Source organism: Cervus canadensis, chromosome 4 (genome assembly GCF_019320065.1).
Source record: "Cervus canadensis isolate Bull #8, Minnesota chromosome 4, ASM1932006v1, whole genome shotgun sequence".
Taxonomy (NCBI): Eukaryota; Metazoa; Chordata; class Mammalia; order Artiodactyla; family Cervidae; genus Cervus; species Cervus canadensis.
In genome coordinates this window covers 69644286-69667423 of record NC_057389.1, presented here as the reverse complement: position 1 = coordinate 69667423, position 23138 = coordinate 69644286, and the positions used below count along the sequence as shown (strand labels likewise).

At 56.1% G+C, this 23138-nt stretch overlaps 2 protein-coding genes across 4 annotated transcripts in view; one reads left to right on the top strand and one right to left on the bottom strand.

The window, feature by feature from the left end:
* Window positions 1-5376, top strand: part of UNC5A (unc-5 netrin receptor A) — a 64708-nt gene extending 59332 nt beyond the window's left edge. For all 3 annotated transcript variants that reach the window (XM_043465820.1, XM_043465819.1, XM_043465821.1), the window contains 7 exons: window positions 1717-1804; window positions 2049-2217; window positions 2441-2674; window positions 2784-2933; window positions 3023-3187; window positions 3783-3961; window positions 4204-5376. In XM_043465820.1, the coding sequence (XP_043321755.1) occupies window positions 1717-1804; window positions 2049-2217; window positions 2441-2674; window positions 2784-2933; window positions 3023-3187; window positions 3783-3961; window positions 4204-4369 (1151 nt within the window). In that variant the 3' untranslated portion in view covers window positions 4370-5376. The remainder of the gene's footprint in view (window positions 1-1716; window positions 1805-2048; window positions 2218-2440; window positions 2675-2783; window positions 2934-3022; window positions 3188-3782; window positions 3962-4203) is intronic.
* On the bottom strand, window positions 5347-23138 carry HK3 (hexokinase 3). The gene is made up of 19 exons (XM_043465818.1): window positions 22788-23138; window positions 19618-19742; window positions 15817-15979; window positions 15455-15609; window positions 15251-15370; window positions 15068-15163; window positions 13774-13873; window positions 13508-13691; window positions 12894-13049; window positions 12501-12734; window positions 11860-12155; window positions 11609-11748; window positions 11410-11529; window positions 8830-8925; window positions 8563-8662; window positions 6423-6606; window positions 6147-6302; window positions 5760-5993; window positions 5347-5671 (listed from the first exon to the last, which is right to left on the bottom strand). Exons 2-19 carry the CDS (start codon window positions 19711-19713, stop codon window positions 5527-5529), a joined length of 2775 nt encoding a protein of 924 aa, XP_043321753.1. The 5' UTR covers window positions 19714-19742; window positions 22788-23138; the 3' UTR covers window positions 5347-5526.

Sequence of the window (23138 nt, the reverse complement as noted above, 5' to 3'; positions counted from 1 at the left end):
GATCACTCCCACTCCTCCGCGGTTCTCCTGGGTGACAGAATCGCACACCCAGCTGCATCCTGGGCAGCTCCATCTGTATGTCTCACAGCACCTCAGGTTCCTCGTGCCTAAAACAGCACCGTCTCCCACCCTCCCCCAGAACCTCCTCCCTCCCCATGTTCCCTACCTCAGGGACAACGCAGTGGAGTTGCTCAAGACAGAAACTGGGAGTCACCTTGACCTCCTGCTCTTCTTCACTTTTCCCCCTTCATCTCCACCCTAGCTTCATTCATGCACCGATCGCATCCTTCTTTCTTCTCCACTTTGCCTGCCTCCTTCTGCTTGTCTTTCCTGCAGCCTCTCCTGGCTGTGGCCACCACACCTGCCCCTTGTCTGGTTCACAGCTGCAAGCATTTACTCATAGGAGCCAGACTTGACCATGTCCCTTTCTGGAGTTTCCACTTTGCCCCTCAAAGCCCGCATGACAGAACCACAAGGACTCACCCCTGGGGCCTCCCCTCCCCCACACGCTTCTCCAGCACTTAGTAGCCTCGGTGTCCTTTCATGAACCCAAATACACTGGGCTGCCCTTCGCACACACGGCCTCTCTGCCCCCGCCCACTGGCCTAACTGCTACTTCCCCTTCTGGTCTGGCAGCTCTCCCTCTCTCTCTCTGCTTCATGGTCTCCTTCAGGGGGGCTGCTAGGAGATGGTCCTTGTCAAGATCTTAGAAAAGGGCAAGCACCCAGTGGGTGCTCAGTGACCATCTGCCCCTCACCTCCCAGTGGGGTGGTGGCCAGGGGGGCTGTGCGCCTCTCTGCTCTCGCCCAACACCCAGCAACCTTTGCTGCCGTCCACTTACCTGTCTCCCTGCGGGCTGAGAGCTCTGCGAGAGCGGCGCTCCTGGTTTTCCCTTTGCATGGTTTGCATTCGCTGAATAAGTACCTGGCTGAGCATACCCCGCCACAGAGCACTCACACGTGGGTCACTCAGACTGTCTGTCACCGCCCTGGCAGCCGCACCAGGAGGCAGCACAGGCGCATGAAGGGGGCGGGAGCCGCAAATCCGCCACTTCTGGCTTTGCTCTCCCTCCCGGGCCCCAGCAGATGCTTTCAGATGCTGCCCCTTTAGACACTGGGACAAAGGTGAATCAGCCAGACAGGACGCGTGTGCAGGGGCATCCAGACTAGGGAGGGCTGCCAGAGCAGGCAGGATTGTTAAAGGGCCCAGCCCCACCCCCGGGGGGGCCGCTACCCAGCACAGAGCGACAGAGCCGAGGTACCTGCCCAGAGGTGGCCGAGCGGAGGGAGAGGAGAGGAGCTCGGGGAGGCCAGGAGGATGTGCCCCCAGAGGCACAGCTAGGGCGGTGGCTTCAGATAGCGAGTGTGCAGGGCAGGCCAGGCCCAGGGCCAAGGGCCTTAACTACCAGGAGCTGGACTTATCCTGGAGGCGGGGCAGGTTTTAAGTGGGTGATGAGGGACAGAGGTACAGCATCCTCCCTACAGCATCCTACAGAAACATGGGAAGCTTCTGTGCCCAGGCTAACGAGGCATGCATTGCCCACATAGTTCCCTCAGCTTTGTGCCCACTGGCCAGCCTGGCAGTCCCAGTGGCACCTCTGTCCCCAGGCCAGGCTGGCACCAGTCGGTCCTCGGCAGGAGGCTCAGGGAGGGGCTGGTAGAGTGGGGCGTTTGGTGGCTCTGCAGCCCTGGTAAGCCCCAGCGCCCCCTGTCACAGGCATCAGCCTCCTCATCCCCCCGGACGCCATACCCCGAGGAAAGATCTACGAGATCTACCTCACACTGCACAAGCCGGAAGACGTGAGGTGTGGGCATGGGCCCTGCTGATGGGGCTGGGGGGGTCCCGGCCCTACCTGCTGTCACCCTGGTGCCCCTGCCCTCCCCCCACCCAGCCCCGCTAAGGTGGGGCCTGCTCTGGCCTGGCCCAAGGGAGGGCAGGGGAAGGGGGAGGCATCCCTAAGTGCCACCCAATTCCACAGCCCCCTCCCCAGGGTCCCAAGATGGTCCCCCTGACGCCTTTCCCTTCCCACCCATATTTCCCCACTTGAGGTTGCCCCTAGCTGGCTGTCAGACCCTGCTGAGTCCCATCGTTAGCTGTGGGCCCCCCGGAGTCCTGCTCACACGGCCCGTCATCCTCACCATGGACCACTGTGGGGAGCCCAGCCCCGAGAGCTGGAGCCTGCGCCTCAAAAAGCAGTCCTGCGAAGGCAGCTGGGAGGTGAGCCCTAAGCCTCCCCCATCCCCCCAGGCTCAGAGTGGAGTCTGCCTTCCTCCCGGCCCCCGGGCCCCACGCCCGCCCTAGTCTCTGGCCACTCCTTAGAGAGGCAGCTGGCCATGAGCTGACCTGTTGGGTCCTCAGAGCTGCAGGTGGCCGCCAGCTGACCCGTCGGGTCCTCAGAGCTGCAGCTGGCCGCCAGCTAACCCGTTGGGCCTGCCCACAGGACGTGCTGCACCTGGGTGAGGAGGCGCCCTCTCACCTCTACTACTGCCAGCTAGAGGCCGGCGCCTGCTACGTCTTCACGGAGCAGCTGGGCCGCTTCGCCCTGGTGGGAGAGGCCCTCAGCGTGGCTGCCGCCAAGCGCCTCAAGCTGCTCCTGTTCGCCCCAGTGGCCTGCACCTCCCTCGAGTACAATATCCGAGTCTACTGCCTGCACGACACCCATGATGCACTCAAGGTACCTGCCACACGGAGGCTGGCCCGGAGGGCTGACCACCCCTGGCCCTGGGAGGGGGGCAGTAGAGAGGGTGCCCCCGTGGGCTTGGCTGACACCCGGGGCACTGCAGGAGGTGGTGCAGCTGGAGAAACAGCTAGGAGGACAGCTGATCCAGGAGCCCCGCGTCCTGCACTTCAAGGACAGCTACCACAACCTGCGCTTGTCCATCCACGATGTGCCCAGCTCCCTGTGGAAGAGCAAGCTCCTCGTCAGCTACCAGGTGAGGACACTCAGGGTGCTTGGAGCCAGGCTCACCCAAGCCCAGCTCCCCTGACACCACCTCTCCGTAACCCACCCCCCTGCCCCCAGGAGATCCCCTTTTATCACATCTGGAATGGCACGCAGCAGTACCTGCACTGCACTTTCACCCTGGAGCGTGTCAGCCCCAGCACCAGCGACCTGGCCTGCAAGGTGTGGGTGTGGCAGGTGGAGGGCGATGGGCAGAGCTTCAACGTCAACTTCAACATCACCAAGGTGGGCTGCACCGCATAACCTGCTCCCCACTCTGGGCCTACCTGGCCCCCCAAGCCCACCTCCTAGAAACCGCATGGCAGCTTCCTCCAAGTGTCCCGAGGAGGGAGGTGTAGATGCACATGTAGACAGATGTAGACAGAGACTGTGAAGGGGAGCCACAGGACGGGAGGGGGACACAGCTGGTTTGGGGGCCCTGGAGGACTTCCGTGAGAGGAGGGGCTTGTTTGGGGCTCAGAAGGATGAGTGCGAGGTAGATGAGGCAACAGTGAAGAAGCAGTGTGGAGGGTAGAGATGGCAAGGAGAGCAGGGAATTCAGTGGTCAGCAGAGGCTGGCAGGGGTGACTAGGGAGGGGTGGAAAGGAGAGTAGAATGGGGTCAGAGGCTCCTCCCCTCACTGGCTGTGTGACTATGGGCAGGTCGCTGCACCTCCACACTCCAGGGAGCAGGAACCTGGCCCATGGGGGGTGCCCAGAAGCAACAGTGCCCATGTGTGCCCTAGGGTGGTCCAAGCGTCCCCCCCCCCCCCACAGCACCAGGAACAGTGGGCTGGGCTGGGCAAGTTCTGACAGGTACCTTCATCCTCCCCCACTCCCAGGACACGAGATTCGCTGAGCTGCTGGTCCTGGAGAGTGAAGGGGGGGTCCCAGCCCTAGTGGGCCCCAGTGCCTTCAAGATCCCCTTCCTCATTCGGCAGAAGATCATTACCAGCCTGGACCCGCCCTGCAGTCGGGGTGCCGACTGGCGGACTCTGGCCCAGAAACTCCACCTGGACAGGTGGGTGGGAGGTGGGGGCAGGGAGGGGACGTGAAGGCCACCTGCAGCCCAGCTTAGGCAGGGATGTGGGTGGGGGGGGATGGGTAGACAAGAGGCACGGTGGGGCCTGTGGTACAGTCCCAGCAGCTGAGGCTTCCGCTTGGCTGAGCAAAGGGAGGCCCTGTCCTCGGGTGGTCTAGGAGGGCGGAGGCGGCAGCCCCCGGTGAGGCCAGGCCGCTGACGCGCTCCCCTCCCTTCTGCAGCCATCTCAGCTTCTTTGCCTCCAAGCCCAGCCCCACAGCCATGATCCTCAACCTGTGGGAGGCACGGCACTTCCCCAACGGCAACCTCAGCCAGCTGGCGGCAGCAGTGGCCGGACTGGGCCAGCCAGATGCCGGCCTCTTCACAGTGTCAGAGGCCGAGTGCTGAGGCCGGCGAGGCCCACAATGCCTACACTCTCACCAGCTTTGGCGCCCGCCAGGAACAGGCAGAAGCCAAGACAGGGCCCTTCCCCACCACCGGGGAGAGCTGCGCGGACAGGCCCCCTCCTGGCGGACGCGGTCCCCTCTCACTGGCCCTTTCAGACCCTGCCCGCACTCCCTCCCCGCCACGGCCTGCGCGGCCAGGCTGGCACTGCCACCTGCTCTGACTCTGCCCGGGCCCCCCGGGTCCCAGGGTGGATGGCACCTGGAGCCCAGGCTGGAACCAGCCCATTGGTGTGTGTGTCTGTGCGTGTGATGTTACCTCTCCTCCTGCCCCGGCCAGGGGGCCGCATACACACAGGCAGGCATGCACACGATGGGCTCGGGACGTGGCCCCAGAGCTCCTGCCTGAGCTGGATCTTATGCAAACATTTCCGTGCCTGCTGGGTAGGGGCACATCTGAGGGGCTCGGCTCCAAGCCTTCGGGACTGAAGGCCACAGCTGAACAGGGGGCGGCCCCTGCATTCAGGCACACAACCACCACACGGCCACGTGCCCACGCATGTCCTGTGTGCTCCTGGCACCCGTGTCCCCCCCGACACGCATCTCATGCCGTACACCCAGAGGCTGCTCACGTCTCTCAGGCCCGGTGTCAGCCCACACCTGCCTCTCACATGCTGCCCTTCTCCCACCCACCCAGGGACACCCAACGGCTCCTCCCTGTTCCCCTCTCCTGCCCCCAGCCATGAGGAGCCCTGCCCAACAGGGCATGTGAATATGCAATGGGAGTCCCGGGCTGGACAATGGCGGGTGTGTGTGCCATGGCGTGCCCATTCCTGGGGCTGGCAGGTGCCCCATGTGGGGCCTGTGGTGTGAAGTTTGTGCCCTGACTCTGTTTTAAGTGCATTCGTGCACTTACACTTGGCCTTATGTACACAGCCTTGCCCGGCCGCCAGGGCACGTAGGGATTTTAGCGGACGTGAATGTAAATAAATTATATATATATATTGCTAACCCAAGTGCTACTTCTCTCGGGGAGAGCTAGGGGTCTCCCCAGCGCGGGTCACACATGGCTATTCTGGAAAGTCCTGGGTGTCTGGGCCTGGCTTGCGGACAGACAGGGTCCCAGCCCTGGACCAACAGAGCTGGTTGCTGGAGGCTTCTTCAGACACGGGTCCTCTGGGCAAGGCGGCAGGCAACAGCAGTGACCAGGGCTGCACCTTTGCCAGACCCATCCTCTGACTGCAGGAAGGTGACCACACAGCGAGGGGCCAGCTCCTGCACTGTGGCTGCCACCAGGCTGGAGAAGCTGTGAGGGGGAGAGGCCAGCGTGAGCCTAGGTCAGTCCAGTCCCATTTGGCCATGGCCCCCCTGCCGAGCCCGCCACCCAGACTCACTGAGGGTGCAGCTTGTAGAGGGTCCCATCAACCCCCACGGATATGGTCAGCTCTTCCAGGCCCCGGTTCTCACGAATCTTCTCCACCACAGCAGCCACGCCTGCCCCACAAAGCTGGGCAGCCCTCTGGGACACAGCCTGGCACACCTCCAGGACCATCAGAGCATCATCTGAGGTCAGGGGCAGTCCCAGATCCTCCAGGATGGCTCGGACCTGCCTCAGGGCCAGGCTATCACTGGGAACAGGAGGGAACAGAGGGGCAGGGTCCTGCATGAGCACCCCCTCTCATGACTTTTCTGTCCTTTGGGGTGGACCTCCCTCCAACCAGCATTCCACCCCAGGAGAGAGTCCTTTGGGAGGTGGAGGGACATAATATAGGCCTCAGCACCTTTCAATCTCAGAGAGAAACTTGGTCTTAAAGATGTCCCTGGTCTGAAGGCGCTGGGTCTGCTGGCCCCGGAAGAGAACTCCAAGGCTAGTCAGATGCAAGAGGATGTGGCGGACGATCTCTCCCAGGTACATGCCACTGATCATCTTCTCAAACCTGCATGAACGTGTGTGTGTGCCCACAGGGCTAAGGCCCCAGCCCCAGCCACCACCAGCCACCAGCCATATCAACTAGTGCCGGCCACCACCAGTCACACCTGCCTGGCCCAACCCATACCTCTGCTTGCCGGGGTTGATGGATGCCTGGTCCACACTGGCATCAAAACGGGTGCTGAGCATGCTGAGAGAGCCGTCATCCCCAAAGGCACCCCACTCCGTGTTGATGCACATCTGGCCTGAGTCCCCATCCACACTTGCCACATTCCGGAGCTCCTCCATGTAGCAGACATTGGTGCCTGTTCCTGCAGAGGGGCCAAATGGGGTGTCTGCATTGACTGATGCCCACAAGATCCCTCTGAGCCCCTCCCACTGAGATGGCTCATTTCCTACCCCTCCATCTCCACATGCTTGTTGGCCTGTTCCAGGGCCAGGTCAGTCCTCCTTCCTTCCTTTCTCACATCCCTTCTTCAGACCCTGCCACCACCAAGCCCCCTGGGCCTCCACTTCTTCCCCTACCAGCACCACCATCAGTCCATCTCCCATGCTGCCTCAGGGTGCTCCCTAAATGCCTGAGAGTCATGTCATCTCCTGGGAGATGTGTGATAGCCCCGCAGTCACACAGGTGAGAGGCCCACGCCTTCTTGGACTGACCTTCCGGGTCTTTAGTCAAATAGCAGGTGCTGGGCCAGGAACCAGGGACATAAAAATGAGATATGAGGAGGAGCCCCACAGTGGCCAGAGCCGGGGCAATGAGCAGCCAGCTATGATGCAGCCCAAATAGAGGTGCAAAGAAGAGCATCACGGGATGCCCAAGCACAGGTGAGTCTTCCTGCCTCAAAAGTAATGAAAAACCACAGCGGGAACATGACATTTAGATGTGACCTTGATGCCAAGAAGCTTACAGACAGAGGGCACACCCTGGATAGAGGTATTTCCTTCCTCTCCCCAACACACGATCAGCTCTAAGCAGGTGTGTTGGCCCCCGGAACTCCTCCATCCAGGTACTTATCCACACAGCAATCTGCACCACCTCTCTCCAGCACAGTGCCAGGCACTATGATCAAGAAGCTCCCAGTCTCCTGCGAGCCTGCCACACATCCCCCACTCTAAGAGACGGATGTCCAAGGAGCTATGAGAGCCCTCCTCCTCCATCTAGCCAATCCCTTTTTTCAAGGCTTTCTTTTTAAGTCTCACTCATGTTGGGACCGCTTCTTTTCTGATCTTGGCCTCATCACCCTGGCATTTAGAGTTGGGTTCAGCTCTCTCTGATGGCCATGTGCTCTTCTGGACTCAATCCCCGCTAAACAGTCAGTTCCAAGAACGCAGATATTTTCCCCTTTTTAATGTCTTCCTGTCCCTACATCCAGCCTCCAACTAATAAAGACTTAGAATCTTGGACTACTCAAAGGACTATCTCAACTCATTCTCTGCACACCCCCACCCCTGGGGTCCACTGCATTCCAACTACTGTGTGTGTCTTGAGCCAGGCATCCTGCTACACTTTGACTTTGTCCCCTCTCATTTCATCCTCATCACCCCTTCAGACTGGCATTGTTATCATCTCCACTTTAGAGATGAGGAAACTGAGGCTTTGGCGATTTGCCCAAAGTCATACAGGTGGAAGTGACAGAGCTAGTGTGCTGCGCTATGCTTAGTCGCTCAGTCATGTCCAACTCTTCGCGACCCCATGGACTATAGCCCACCAGGCTCCTCTGCCCACGGGGATTCTCCAGGCAAGAATACTAGAGTAGGTTGCCATGCCCTGCTCCAGGGGATCTTCCCAACCCAGGGATAGAACCCTTGTTTCCTATACTGCAGGTGGATTCTTTACCGTCTGAGCCACCAGGGAAGCCCAAGAATACTGGAGTGGGTAGCCTATCCCTTCTCCAGCGGATCTTCCGGACCTAGAAATCAAATTGAGGTCTCTTGCACTGCAGGAGGATTCTTTACCAGCTGAGCTACCTGGGAAGCCTGACATAGCTAGTATTTCTACCCAAATCTATAACACTCCAAAGCTCACATTCATTTAACAGATAAGCAAACTGAGGTTCAGAGAGCTTAAATGACTATGAGTCAGCAGCAGAGCTGGGCTAGACACCCAAGCTCCTCTCAACCCAATAGTGTTCCAGGGCCCCATGGGCTCAGGTTGGAATGTTGCCACATCCCCAAAGCGAGGGGAACATCCAACCTGAGGAATCAACAGGAGGCAGTAAATTAGCATCAGGCAGTAGAGTCACAAAAGGCAGGGTGCTCCTCACCGACAATGAGGCCAACCTCACAACGGGGGTCCTCGTAGCCACAGGACATCATGGTCCCCACCGTGTCATTGACAATGGCAACCACATTCAGCTCCACTGCCTGCACAAAAAAGGATGCCTCTAGTTGCTGGGCAACGCGGTTGTCACAGCAACCAGCACCAGACCCAGAGGTCTCTACTGCAGAGGGCCCCCCAGCAGGCAGACGGAGACCCCTCACTCCCTTCAAGGCCTGTTGCACCAAAGCAGCCCTGGAGACAGACTCCTTACCTGTCGACGTCTGATGGCTTCCCGCAGCAGACACACAACGTCTTGGCCCTCACAGTCAGATGCTTTGAAACCCTTTGTCCAGTTCAGGAGGATGCCCTGGGGTGGGACCAAGGGGAGGCAGGAAGCTGGAGGCCCCTTGGGATCTCACTTTGCCTCCCCAAAGCCTGTATCCCATTGGAATACAGTGTATACAATTCCCTCCCCAGTGGGAGGCTGTCCTACTCTACCCACATGGCTAAGGGCCTTGCCCTCTGCCCCCTCTCAACTCTCCAGTGTGAAGAAGCCTATTAATAACCATCCAACCAACGTCTTCTATTTTCAGTGCCAGAATGCTGAGATGGTCTGAAGGTCTGGCCATTTTAAGACATCTGCCTAGAAGGAATGGTCCTTTGTAATTGGGTTAGGAATGAACGGAATGAGTGCTGTGTGTTGAGAAAGGGAAGGACAGAGAGAGGTCTAAATGACAGCAGAGTCCGCTCCTACAGAAACAACTAGCAAGAGCCACTTGAGAGGGAGAAATTCCGAGCTGGGACAGAGCTGAGTCAATGGGAGGTTCACACGCATGTTTCAGATGCAAACAAGGGGTGAATGGAAGAGCCAGAAGCAGACGCCTGAGCAGGACAGGAGGGGCACAGTGATTCCCCGTGAGAAACTGGCCTTAAACTGGGGACTTAGTAACGGCGGCCCGGCTGAACTTGGGGCTGTTCTTTTCTTATTGTGCTTCCCCTGGGTGGGATGGCGACGGGAGAACTATTCTACCACCATTAGGAGAAATGACTGCTCTGTCCAAGTAGAAGCACGAAGAGCAGATCTGTGAATCTTTGGAGCAGGAGATTTTAGAAATATTAACTGACATTTCCGCCAGTAGTTTCCTTTTATTCCTTTTCCTATAGAGCCACGGCTAGAGTGGTCTGTGCTCATTGTCTCAAAAAGAGAAACCAGAGCGAAAGAGTGGGTAAGAGGGAGAGCCAGCTGGTGAGTAACAGCAAAGCTTCCCTGCTCCCACAGATGAGGGGAAGACCCCCTGGTCTGGGGAAGGTGAGGTGGGCAGGAGTCAGAGCCAGGTTCCGGATGGCTTTCTGAGAAAGATGTCTTAGCCCTCTACCCTGGGCCTGCCACTGTAGGGGAGGGGAAGAAACAGAAGGGATTTGGGTAATCTGAAAACAGAAATGGCCTTTGACCTCCTTCCACGGAGGGGAAGGTGAGGTGTCAAGGGAGATGTCAAGACCCAAGAGAGCAAGAGGGGGAGTCCAAATAGCCGGCTCCTAGATGTCTCCCCAAACCCCTGGCTTGTTTGCACATTCTATACAGCAAAGGAGGGGCCCCTGCCTGAATAAGGGGGTCCCTGAATTGATTAACATTAAGTTTTCACTCCTGAAAAGAATGTTGGCTTAACATAGAAATTGAGTTCTGTTATAGAAAATGAATAGGACCATGTTTCCTGCATGCCTGATTTTGCACACCGAGTTCCACCTGCTTCTCACACCTTTTGTTATTGTTGTTGTGTCCGACTCTTTTGAGGCCCCATGGACTATAGCCCAGGATCCTCTCCAGGCAAGAATGGGATTCTCTAGGCGAGAATACTGGAGTGGCTGCCATTTCCTTCTCCAGGGGATCTTCCTGACCCAGGGATCAAACCCTTGTCTCTGGCATTGCAGGCAGATGCCTTACCACTAGGCCACCTGGAAAGCCCTTCTCTCTCACCTTACAAGGAATAATAAAAAGGTGCCAGAATGCTTAGACTGGAGGGAGACACTGCAGAGAGACACTGCCCACTGCATGATCCAAAGGAAACTGGAGCACAGAGGTCCATGTCTGAGAGGTCAGAGCAGGAGCAGAGGGGAAGGGGAAACCACAGGAAGGCTGGTTGGAGTAGAGGAGGCAGAACTTTCCAGAGAGCACAGGTGTGGAAGAACCTGGTGGGCACCTTCAGGCCCAGTAAGCTCCTCATGAGAGGAGCTTTTAAGCAGAAGTTGGGGGTGTTGAGAAGAAGACTCCTAGGAACTTGGATCAGAGGTCTGGGAGGAGCTGTCTCCGTGGCAGTCCTTAGGGGTATGCATGAGAAGTCCAGCACTCCTGATGAAGGATGTGGAGGTATTGCATCTAGACCTGTGCCTGCCCCTCTGTCAATCCCAGCCACGCACCTAACCCTGAGCCAGGCTAACACCAGCAAGGCTGGGAATGGAATAAGGACAAATAAACCATGCAACCACAAGCCGCTTTGAGAGACAGAACAAACTCTGCCTTCAGTCTGCAGGCCTACACTGCTCCCAGGTGCCCAGACCTAACCCTGACTCCACTCTCCTGCCCACTGGCAGCCTCTAGGGATAACTAACTATGTCCTTCTCCATCCCATGTCTTTCCATGGCCCTGGATTCCAGGCCATTTTACCACATCCCTTCCACCTGAGCATGCCAAGTCTGGGAAAACTGAGGCTAGGTCAAGGCACAGCCCTGCAGTGCCTCCAGCTGGTCCTCTCCCCAGCCCAGAAAGCTCTCTCTGGACCTCCTGCCCACTCCATGAAAAGCATGTTAGCGGAAAACCTCAGAGGATGGCTTCCTCGGGCCCTGCCTTTCTCACCTGGTCCAGGCCCATCTGCCTGCACGGGAAGGAGAAGGTGAAACCCAGGGGGAGACTCTGCCCACTCAGGCCCTGCTTCTGCTGGAAGTCCACAATGCAGTCCACAATATGGTCAAAGAGCTGTGGGGTAGGAGCAAGTCAGGGAGCGGGCCACTAGGCCCTTCCCTGCCCCCTGACATCAGCTCCAGGCTGTGGGTACCTGCTGCCCAGAACCCTGGGTCACGCACTCCGGGATGGAATAGATCTGGCTGGAGATCTGCACACCTCCTGCGGTCACACGCACCAGGAGGACTCGAAAGTTGGTGCCCCCCAGGTCCAGGGCCAGGAAGTCCCCACGCTCTGTGAGGCAGAGACCCTCAGGGCCAGGACGGAGCTAGAGGCTCCAGCCCCACACATGCTGTGACCCCTGGGAGCCCGTGTCCCCGCTCCATGTTCAGGCCAGGTCCTTACCGCTGCCATCAGGCGTGGCCCGCACGTAAGTGGGCAGCATGCGGAGGGAAGAGGCTTCCCCTTGGAGCCCCTTGGCCATGGCCTCTCGCATCTGTGCCTGCACCCCCGCCAGCTGCTCCCGGGTCAACCGGAATGGTGCCAGGGTCTCCTCCAACAGGCGCCGCTGGGCAGCCAGGCGGGCGGCCACCGCAGTCACCATAGCCACGCCCCGGCCGCCCCCGTCCACAGAGGGGATGAAGGAGACATCGCAGTCAGGGGCCAGGAGCCTCACTGTCTCCCGTAGGACACTGAGAAACCTAAACAGACACACAGCAGGTGTGCCCTGGCTTGGCACCTGGCCCTGACCCCTGCAGCATGCCAAAGCCCTGGGCTCCCTCACTTCAAATCAGTTCAGTTCAAAACCCATCTATGCACCAGCCATGCACCCAGTGCTCCTGTGATTCCCCCCCTTGCACACCCAAGAGAACCCTCTTTCTTTCTTCTGACCTCCCCTAACCCTCCATCCATCTTTATTCTGCTAGGGAGCCATTCACACCCACTGCCTTGCACCTGTGGTACCAGAGTGCCCTCTGGGTGTGTATCACACCCACACACATGCTCTGGTGACCTGCTCACACAGGTTCACGCTGTATTCCAAGTACCTGGGGTGCCGCTCAAACACTCGGCCTCCGGTGGCCACAGCGATCTGAAGAGCCTGCTGCTCCCGGCTGTGCTGGAGGCGGGAGAGGACAGCGGCCAGAGCAGCAGCGCAGAGCTGGGCGGCCCGCGTGCACACAGCCATGCACACACGCTGCACCCATTCAGCATCTGAGGGCTTCGGGTTCAGGCCCAAGTCCTGCAGGACAGCGTGCACACGGGCTGCCCCAGCAGAGGGACTAGGGGGGACAGAGTGCTGCTTTGGGGCTCAAGGAGGCCAGAAGCTCCCTGCCCCCACCAAAGCTCCATGCACAGCTCCGTCAGGGGGAAACCACGCTCCCCCCCACTCCCAAGTCAGGGAGTGGCTTTGTCACAGCCCCCTCGCCTGCTGCACTTACTCCTCCATCTCAGCCACGTGTTCCAGGAGGATGCTGCCTTGGCTTCGCAGGACAGGGGAGGTGTGGCCGCCAAAGAGGACCCCGCGCTGGGCCAGGTGAGCCAGCACCAGCCGCACCAGCTCACCCAGGTACAGACCCCCAATCATCTTCTCAAACCTACAGGCAAGAAGGGTAGCTGGCCAGAGCCTTGCCTAAGCCCTCAGCCCTCCTACTCCCGCCTCCAAGAACTCCCAAAGAGGGCTCATTTTCTCTGGGGTCCCTGACTGAAGGGTCCAGAAGCAAATGACCTCCTCGGAGATAGTTGGGTGTTCACCTAGACCACACTACCCCCCTGGCTTAGATGTAGTTCAAGGGGGCTCCTGGAAGGACCCAAGGAGAGTAGGAGACCCTTTGCTTGACTACTCCCAACCCCTAACCCCTGTTGGAGCTGGCCAGAGTCAGGAATAAGAGCGGAAAACTCTGCATTCTAGAACCTTGAGCCATTCCTTCTTTGAGACTGGCCAGGGCCCCCTAGGATGCAAGTGGGGAGCAGGAGGCGCGGGCCTAAAGGCTAGAGTACAATAGAGCAGGAGTGGAACAACGCAGTTGTAGGACTTAGAGAGAAGTTAGGCCACCTCTGGGCACCCGGGTTCAACGACTCATGGTCCAGGGTGCGGTCGAAGACGGTCTGCACTGGCCCCAGGGCCCCCTCGTCACTGAAGGAGCCCCACTCGATGCTGATGCAGACGCGGCCCCGGTCCTCGTCCAGCACTGCCACGTGCCTTGCCTCCTCCATGTAGCATGCATTGGTGCCGGTGTCTGGCAGGGACAACCCCATCAGGGCCTGCCCACCAGGCAGCCAGGCCTTCCATCCACTATCACAAACACCCGCGTGACCTACCTACAACCAGCCCGACCTCACACGGCCCGACCCCTGGCTCGCAGCCCATCATGGTTCCCACGGTGTCATTCACCACAGCAACAACATCAACGCCGTGGACCTGGGCAACAGAGAGGACAGAGGCTGGGGAGCCTGGGAGGTGGGTGGAGCTGGGGCCCTGGATCTGATGGAGACTTGCAGGGTCCCCCAAAGGTGTGTCCGCATGTTTGTGCCATGTGTGCTCGAGGTCCTCCCACCCTATAAAGGATTTTCTTCCCTCTTACCCCTGCCACTTGGCTCCTCTGCCCCTGTCTCAGGCCCTGGAGGTCCCAGAGGCTCTCAGCCTCAGCCACTACTTCTGGAACCCCAGTGCTCCTCACAGGACCAGGACAAGGGTAAGCAAGCATGTCACCTTGAAGGCTGCGCTGTACGCACTTCACTTGCTCGCCCTGGTCCTGGCCTATCTTCCCAAGCCTGCTCCTCTCAGTCCTGACTTCCAGCTACTCACGCAGCACCCACAGTGGCGAGTCCACATGGATCCAGAGCAGCCTTTCTTAGCCATTCAGACTTTTGAAAATGCCCTTCACTGAAATTAGAACTTCCCCAGCCACAGCTTATGCACCTGGCAAACTTCGCCTTCAGGTCTCTGCTCAGGTCACAGTGCACCCTTCCTGTGCTCCCAGAGTCATCGGAACCAACTTCTCAACAGGGACAATCTTTTATTGGGATGCTGTCCCCACTAGGCTTGCAGGGTCCTTGAGGACAGGGTCAAGTCTTTTCATCTGTTTCCCCTTTAGTCCTCAATATTTACTTGACCCTTCTTAATCTCAGTCTCCTCATCTATAAAATGAGAATGTGTTGTGGCTTCATCACTCAGTTATGTCCGACTTTTTGTGACCCCATGGACTGTAGCTCGCCAGCCAGCTTCCTCTGTCCATGGGTATTCTCCAGGCAAGAATACTGGAGTGGGTTATCGTGCCCTCCTTCAGGGGATCTTCCCAACCCAGGGATCGAACCCTGGTCTCCCACATTGCATCAGTTTCTTTACCATCTGAGGCACCAGAGAAACCCAAGAATACTGGAGTGGGTAGCCTATCCCTTTTCCAGCAGACCTTCCCCACCCAGGAATCGAACTGGGGTCTCCTGGATTCTCCTGGGTTTAGAATCCCAGCTGAGCTACCAGGAAAGCCCATAAAATGAGAATGGTAGCAGCATTTACCCCAGGGTTCAGTGGATAAAGGATACCAACAGGACAGGAAAGCGGGCCCTCCCAGACCCAAGGCAGAGCCCTATTTGCTCCCCTGCCTCTACTTACTCCCTGCCTCTGGATGGCGTCTCGTAGCAATTGGACCACATTCTGGCCTTCCACATCACTGCACTTAAAACCTTTGGTCCAGGAAATGAGGGTGCTCTGGAGGCAGGAAAGTCAGGTCAATCCAATGACCTTCACGGCCCTGCAGCCCCTCCACCCGCTGTCCCCATAGCCACTCTGCCTCACCTTGTCCAGGCCTGTCTGGTGACAAGGGAAGGAGAAGCTGAACCCCAGCTGCAGACCTTGATTGCCCACGGGCAGCACAGCCAGGAACTCAGACAGGCAGCGGGCGGCAAAGTCAAAGAGCTGTGGGATGGGGTTGGGGGCTTAACTCTGCCCACTGGAGCCCCGGCGGCCCTGCCAGGCCCGGACTATGCACTGAGTGCTCACCTGCTGACCAGGACCCAGCATCACTTCCTGGGGGATCACAAACTCCTGGCTCCGGGCCTCCACCTTGTGCCCCTCGATGCCCGTTAGGGTCACCCATAGAACACGCAGTGAGGCCCCTGTGGCCCCCAGCTCCAGCACCACGAAGTCCCCTTGTTCTGTGGGCAAGCAGGTCACAGAAAGGCATGTGGCTGGTGAGACCAAGGCCTCCACCTCCCAGAAACATTCCTAAGGCCTGTGTAGGCTCATCAAGGGACCTTAGCGATGGAGCAAGGGGTAAGGAACAACCCCCCCACCCCCACCTCTCTCCCAGATCAGAACCCTCTCTGCAGGCCTGGCCACACATCTTAGTCTGTGCCACCCACCAGTGCCGTGTGGGATAGACCCCACATATGTGGGCAGCATCCGGACAGCAGGGGCAGGGCCTGCTCGCCCCCTCAGCGCCTGCTCCATGGAGCCCAGGAGGCTGGTTTGGATCTGCCGCAGCTGCGCCCCTGTCACCGTGAACTGCCGTAGGCATTCCTGCACCTGAGGAGAAATGGGCAGACATCTGGGCGGGCGGCCTGTTGGCCTAGCCATATCCCCCAACTCCAACCAGGACAGAGGCCAGCCTGGCCCAGCTCACACCTCCCTTCCCTAACTCAGAGCAGCAGCCCTCCCTCAGCTTTCCTAGGGGCTGACCTGAGCCCTGCTTGAGCCCCGTGAGCCTTGCTGCTCTCCCAGCAACTATCCAGCCCCCCTCCTCACCGCTTTACACACCCGTGGCTTTCCCGCCGCCCACAGCCTGCACCAGCTCCTGCAGTCTCAGAAGGCTCCTCTCTGGAGGGACGACCCACACACTTTCTCCTGCTCTATTCCCGCATGGCTCCTTGTCAGCTCTCTGCACCTCCCTCCACTTCTTTGAATTTAGGGATGGTGAGGCCTCTCCCCTATCACCCCACTACTGATTGGCTCTGGTTCCCCAGTACCCAGAGCCAAGCTGCTCAGTGCATTATTGTTGGATGAACAAATGAATGAACAAATGTGTGAATGCACTTCGGGTTCAGGGGCTTCCCTCTTCTGATATGCTCATGGCACCTGGGCAAGCCTGGCCCAGGAGAGTTTGGGGGGCCACACTGTGGAGGTCTGTCCTCCCACAGTTTGGCCATCCTTCCCACAGACATTGACTGAGCCCCTAATATGTACCCAGCACTGTTCTAAGCACCATATATTGCACAACCAGCTGAGCCTGCTCTTGTGGAACTCAGATTCCAATGTAGAGGACAGAAAATAAGCACAGAAACACATAATACAGTTCTGGTAGTAATGGGAGAAAAAAAAGGCAGAAATAGAAGTTCAGGAGTGACCAGGGGAGGAAGAGGTATTTTTGGATATTGGTCAGGAAAGGTTTCCCTGTGGAAGTGACCTAAATGAAAGAGAGGAATGAGCCATTTGAAGATTTGGAGGAAGAACACAAAGGGATTTTCTTCAGAGCAAAGGGGATGGATGTGGGGGAAGGCTGGGCCAGGAGTGGATCAGAGTGAAGGGAGGGGCAGGCAGACAGGGAAAGCAGAGGATGGGACACGATGTTCTCCACTGGAAGCTCAGTGGAGCTTAAGAAAAGCTCCAGTACCTCAAGTCTGTGTGGGAACCTCCCCTGGACAACCCTCTGGCCTGTCCTTCCAAGAGACCTCAGCAGTCTCCTTGAGTTCTTTGGAGGGCCCCATGCCCTGATTCCACTCTCCCAGACCCCCACCACCCATCTCATAGGAATAGAATTCCTAAAAAAAAAAAAAAAAGGATTCCTATGACCTGCTGCCCCACACTGGGCCCATATCTGAAAAGTACCACTCAGGCACCTGGATAAGGAGGCAGGGAGAGCCACGGAGGGGAGGCTGCCCACTGAGGGAGACGGAAGCAACTCAGTCCCACCCCTGCTTTAGGAAGAGAATGGGAAACAGATCCCTACAGAAGCAAAGGATTCTAACTGGAGCACCAGATGTGCAGTTTCAAAGCACGTTACTGCTTTCAGTGGCCATGTGTGCTAGGAGAGGCTATTACTATGTCACAAATGAGGAAACAGGTTCAGAGAAGGCCAGTCATCTGCCTAATCCAGGTAGTAAGGGGAAGAGTGGGACTTGAATCCAGACCTCTCTGACTACAGAGATGTTTCCAAATAAATGTGAAGCCTTATAAAAACACCTGAAAAGAACCCAAAGCTGATGAAGAAACTCCATCATCAAGAACTTGGGGTGAGAAAGCTTACATCTGAGTCCTTGCCCTGCCACTTCCTAGCAATGTGAAAGGGTCAGTCACTCAGTCATGTCCGACTCTTTGAGACCCCATGCGGTTGCGGTGTAGCACACCAGGCTCCTCTGCCCATGGAATTCTCCAGGCAAGGATACTAGAGTGGGTAGCCATTTCCTTCTCTAGGTGATCTTCCCAACCTAGGGATCAAACCCAGTTCTCCCGCAATGCAGGCAGATTCTTTAACTTCTGAGCTACCAGGGAAGTCCTGGCAGTGTGGCCCTGGGCAAGTCAAACTTCTCTCTGACATGATCAGACTTACCTCTTATGCAACACCAGGAGAATAATAATACTCCCTGGCCAGTGCTGGTGGGCGTGCAGCAGCCAGGAGAAGCTACTGGAGTCTCCCCCCTCAACCTCCCCCAAGAGGAGTGGGGAGAGATCTCAGCCAGGAGAGTGAGGGTGGATTTTATGTGACTTCAATGCGGGACTCTTTGACCAACATGCTGTGTTGGTCAGTCTGGGTCCATCACCTCACCTCTCCTCTGTCAAGCAGGAGTAAAACTATCACCCCCTTCTCAGTAATGTGAGAGGACTGAGAAGACAGTAGATGTGAAGAGGTGAGACAGTGGCCGGTCTACAGGACAAGCTCAACATGGTTCCCTTTTCTCAGAGAACAAGTTACAACCAGCCTGGGAAGCCTGACTCCATGTCCCTTCTGGAAACAAAGAGTCCTGAGGGAACAGACGTGGAAGGGACGCAGGTGGTGCTGGGCTCCAACACCATGTGGTTCTTGGATCACTATGGGAAGGGGAGCTGAGACTGCGGCCTGTGGTGCCGAGTGGGGACCCAAGGCCACAGGATGTTTGGCTGCATGTGAAGGTCCCCCAAAGCCAAAGAGAACTGTCTTTAAACTGCACGTGTGTGCAGTTGAGCCAGCAGGGTTGGTGTGGGACCAGTGTGCAAGTCTCAAGAGAGAGTGGTGTGAAGTAAGAGAGGAAGTGGTGGCAGGCAAGCCCAGCAGGGCAGACTGCAGCAGAGTCCCTGCTCCCTTCTGTGGCCCAGTTATGGGCTGTGCATAGAGGAAATGTTTACAGCAGGGTCTGGGGCAGAGGTTGGACAAGGGTAAAGTGGGGGCATGAAATGCAGTGAGGGATGATGCCCCCACAGTGTGGGCAACAAGCCAAATCCAGCAGATGTCAGAATGGGCTAGGAAACTAAAGAAACGGCAGGGAACAATTCAAGAACCCCTTCATGAATGCCTCCTCTGTGCAGTTCCTTTATCTCCAACAGCTCACTGAATCTGCCAGGGTGGGGGGATTAGACTTTATTTTCCTCCATTGTACTGATGAAGAAACAGAGATGAAGAGATAAGAAATGCTTACCCAAGTGTTTCCTGCTCAAGGGTGTGGTAGGGAAGGGCTTCTAAATCTTGGTCAAGATGACAGGAAAAAGAGAAACTCACTCTGAGCTAACCTGAGGTATTCGGACCACAATAACCTCCCAAGTTGAGTTCAGCACTGAAATCACCCCTGTGTGCCTGACTGCAGTGGCCATGTTGAGGGGAAAGAGATGTAGAGGAATGACTAGAGAAGTGAGGAGAGGAAGGGCCTTAAGCTTTCTACCAGAAAAACCCTGGAGGGTCCTTTCTAGACTGAGACAACCCAATGTACCAAAAGTGATACATTTGGAGCTGAAACACCTCAGCTCAAGCTCCTGTCATGCCTTAAACTCAAGGCACGTCACCTCTCTAAGTCCCTTCATCCTTACCCGTTAGAGGAAAAGATAAACCCCACCTCTCAATGGTGTGGGGTCTTGAAAGAGGAAGTTGCTAGATCAGATATGAAAGGCTCAGTAAGCTGGAAAGGGCTGCGTGGGTGTGAGCCCATGGCTCTGTGGTGGGGCCGCTCCTGCTTGAAGGGACCTAGTGTTGAACTTACCATCTCAGAGCTGTTTGAGGGGCAGGGCAAGCCTTCTTGGGGGCAGCCGGGGGCTCCTTCCCCTAGCTGCAACCCTAGACACCCAATGGAGTCCATGTGGTTCCACAATGGTGAGGGGTGGCCTCCTATGGGAGGAAAGGGATAGCCCAGATGAACCATGTACTCCACGGCCTGTGATGAACCGCAGAGGATGTGATGAAGACCCTTAACTTTCTTCCTTCTGAAGGGGACCAGGTAGGAAGATGAGGGCAGAGCTCAGAATCTCTGACCATCAAAGATTCTTTAGTAAATCAACCAGAGGGCCCTCATTTTCCAGAGCATGTACAGCAAGAGAGCACTGGCAAGGCTGATTTCTCATCCCAAAGCCATTCATTCATTCTGTCATTCATTCACATTTACCAGTCCCTAGTGTCTACTGTGGCTTCCCTGGTGGCTTAGTGGCGAAGAATCTGCCTGCCAATGCAGGAGACACAAGTTTGATCCCTGGGTCAGAAAGATCCCCTGGAGAAGGAAAAGGTAACCCACTCTAGTATTCTTGCCTGGGAAATCCCATGGACACAGGAGCCTGGTGGGCTACAGACTATGGGGTCACACAGAATCAGATACAACTTAGCGACTAAAACAACAACAATGCCATGTGCTGGTGTACAGATGAAGCAGACCTAGGCCACACCCTCAGGGACTTCACAGCTTTACCAGTAATCACAGTATGATTGACACAGGCAGTGACAGGTGGACTTGCTGCTGCACTTGGGAGTTCAGGGATGTGCTAGAGGTTTGGAACAAAGGGTGTGAGGTAAGTGGGGAGTGGGTTAAGATCTGCCACAGAAGCAAGCAGGCTGGCTTGGCATCTTCATGCCAAGTTGAGTGAATTTCATGCTGAAGAGAGATGGGGACAGGGACGAATCTACACTTCAGAAAAGGGTTCCACTAGTGCTATGACTTTGGGCATGTATGACTTTGAGTTTCAGTTTCTTTATGTGTAAAAAACAGGAGATGATAGTACCTACCTTTGCAAGGCTGTCACCAGAGTTAAACAGAGTGACAGTAGGGAAAATGCTGTGGGAACTGTGATGTACAACAAGACAACATGGTGGGCTTCAGAAGGTGGGATGATGCTGACCCAAAAGCCCTGTGCTCGAAGTTGAGGACACAGCTCTCCACAGAGCCGCTGCACCATCTCTCCATCTCACGCGTGCTTGCTAAGTCGCTTCAGTGATGTCTGACTCTGTGCGACCCTAGGGACTCTAGCCCACCAGGCTCCTCTGTCCATGGGATTCTCCTGGCAAGAGGACTGGAGTGGGTTGCCATGCCCTCCTCCAGGGGATCTTCTCGACCCAGGGATTAATATCTCTTGCACTGGCAGGGGTGTTCTTTACCACTAGCGCCACCTGGGAAGACCCCCTCTCCATCTCAAGGCCTTTTTTTTTTTTTTTTTTTAATCTGGATATGAATTAAAAGGGGACCAGGAAGTTTCCAAAGAAGACTTCAAGGATTCAAGTGCCCTTCAGGGGTGGTGCAGTGGAGGGCCCAAGATGGGCAGAAGGCATCTGGCCCTCTCCTATAACAGGTAAACTTTGGGAAAGTTGCCTTCCCTCCATTGCAACCTCTCCGCACCTGCCCCTCCCATCACATCCATGACTTTGCCCTTCCTGTCGTCACCCGTGATCTCCTGACTGCCCAATCTCAGCCTTTTCCTCAGTCCCCACCCTTTCGTCCTCTCAGGCATGCAAAGCCATGAGAATTCTCTTCACTGAGAAGTTCTCTTCTCCCTTGGCTGTGCCCATCAGTCTTTCCTGGCCTCCTTCTGCTGGAGAAGGCTCCTCAAACTCAATGGTCAAAGTCACATTCATTTTCTCCTTCACTTTTCCCCATGAAATTCTTCTCCTGTCCTTCACCTTGGCTGGAGGCATTCCTGTTGCCTCTATACATCCCTGACCTTCATTTCCTCTATGCAGTCATTTCTCAGGCTTAAAAAAGCTGAGAGTGGAAAGAGCTCCCCTGTGTGTCCCCGTCTCCCAGTTCCCACAGACACTGTCCTAGACCTCACACCCATTTGACTATTCCAACAGTCTCCTAATTGATACTCTTGCTGTGTGTCTACCTCCCCACCCTACCCACAACAAACATGTCACCAGAGTGACTGTGCAAAAATAGACTTTATCATATCATTCCCCAGTTCCATCTCCCCTAAGAAAGGAAGACAACCTTCACACTGTGATGGTTTCTACCGCAGAAAAAACAAGTCCCCAACGCTTTATTGTGGCATTGCAGGCCCCTGACATTGTCCTCAATCCAAGCTTCCTCTCTTGCTCCTCCCCTTCATATTCCAGACACACTATGAGCTTTGTCCTATCTCTGGCTGTTCAGCCTTTGTTCACAGCCTTCCCTGGAATTGCTGTGTCTGAGTCATTATTTCTTCAGTGCCCAGCAGAGAGCTTGGCCTAAGCAGCTGCCAGTAAAGCTGGTCTAGCAGCTAGAAAAATTGAGAGATGGGGAGTTTTTTCTTATTCAGAGAACCAAGAAATCAGTTTCCAACAATTCTCCCCAAAGTCACATATACCTGTACTCTCTCTCAAATCTGTCAAACGTATGTTCCACATATGTTAGAGGTCTCTTTTGAGGATAAAATGGGATAAATGAGGCAATTATCTTTGGGAAAGGAAGGCCTAGGGATACACACATAGTGAGATTTCACTCTCCTTTCAAGGCCCAGCTAGCTCATTCATTCATTCATTCATTCACTCTCTTATTCATTCCTTCTTCTATTCAATATTTATTCAACACTTCTACACATCAGAGACTATAAGGCTTCCCTCAAGTAACCCCAGTGTTTATACTTCTGATAAATGCATTCATTTGTGTCTCTTCCAGCTGAGAGTCCCTATGGCAAAGGACATGTCTCCCATATTACTAGGTCCCTGAACCCAGCCTAGGGCCTCATGTTTGAATAACTAGGGGCCTCTTGGCATTTTTCAACTGAATCAACTACATCGAACGGGCCTTCCTTCTGAAAGGTATGCCAGGGACCTCTATCAAGGATGGGAACTACCACTGAAGAAAAGCCAACTTAGTCTTTCTAGCCTCCACTCATCCAGGATGGACTAAGTAGGAGAGATGAGGGCAAGGGGCTGGAACTGAGGTTGGCAGTAATTAGAGGAGGATCTTACCTGGGAGAAGCAGCAGTTGGTCACTCTCCTTAGATCAGAGCTCTTCTTTGTCAATGAGACATCCACCAGCCTGGTTTGCACCCCAAAGTGAAACTCACCAGTGATATGAGTTACAATGTCACCAAGCCCCACCCTCTCACCAGACACCAGCTAATTCAGGAAGGTGCACTTCCCTCTGAGTCTGGGGGAGGTTAGGTTAGGCAGGGCCATGGTGCAAATTTAAGCAAGATCACCACAGAAAGTTGATAGTCCTGAACTAAGTCAAGAGCCCTAGGATTTTCCCTCTGCAATGCTGGGAAGCTCCATCCATTTTACAAGCACTCCGAGTCTGAGTTCTGAGGTGGTGTCTCA

Bases quoted from the DNA above. Each gene is read 5' to 3' on its own strand.
- HK3 (XM_043465818.1), bottom strand. From the start codon at position 19,713: ATGGACTCCATTGGGTGTCTAGGGTTGCAGCTAGGGGAAGGAGCCCCC. The intron at 15,371-15,454 runs GTGAGCACTCAG...CCCATCCCACAG, and splicing joins TGCTGGGTCCTGGTCAGCAG to CTCTTTGACTTTGCCGCCCG. The intron at 11,530-11,608 runs GTACCCACAGCC...CCTACCCCACAG, and splicing joins CCCAGGGTTCTGGGCAGCAG to CTCTTTGACCATATTGTGGA.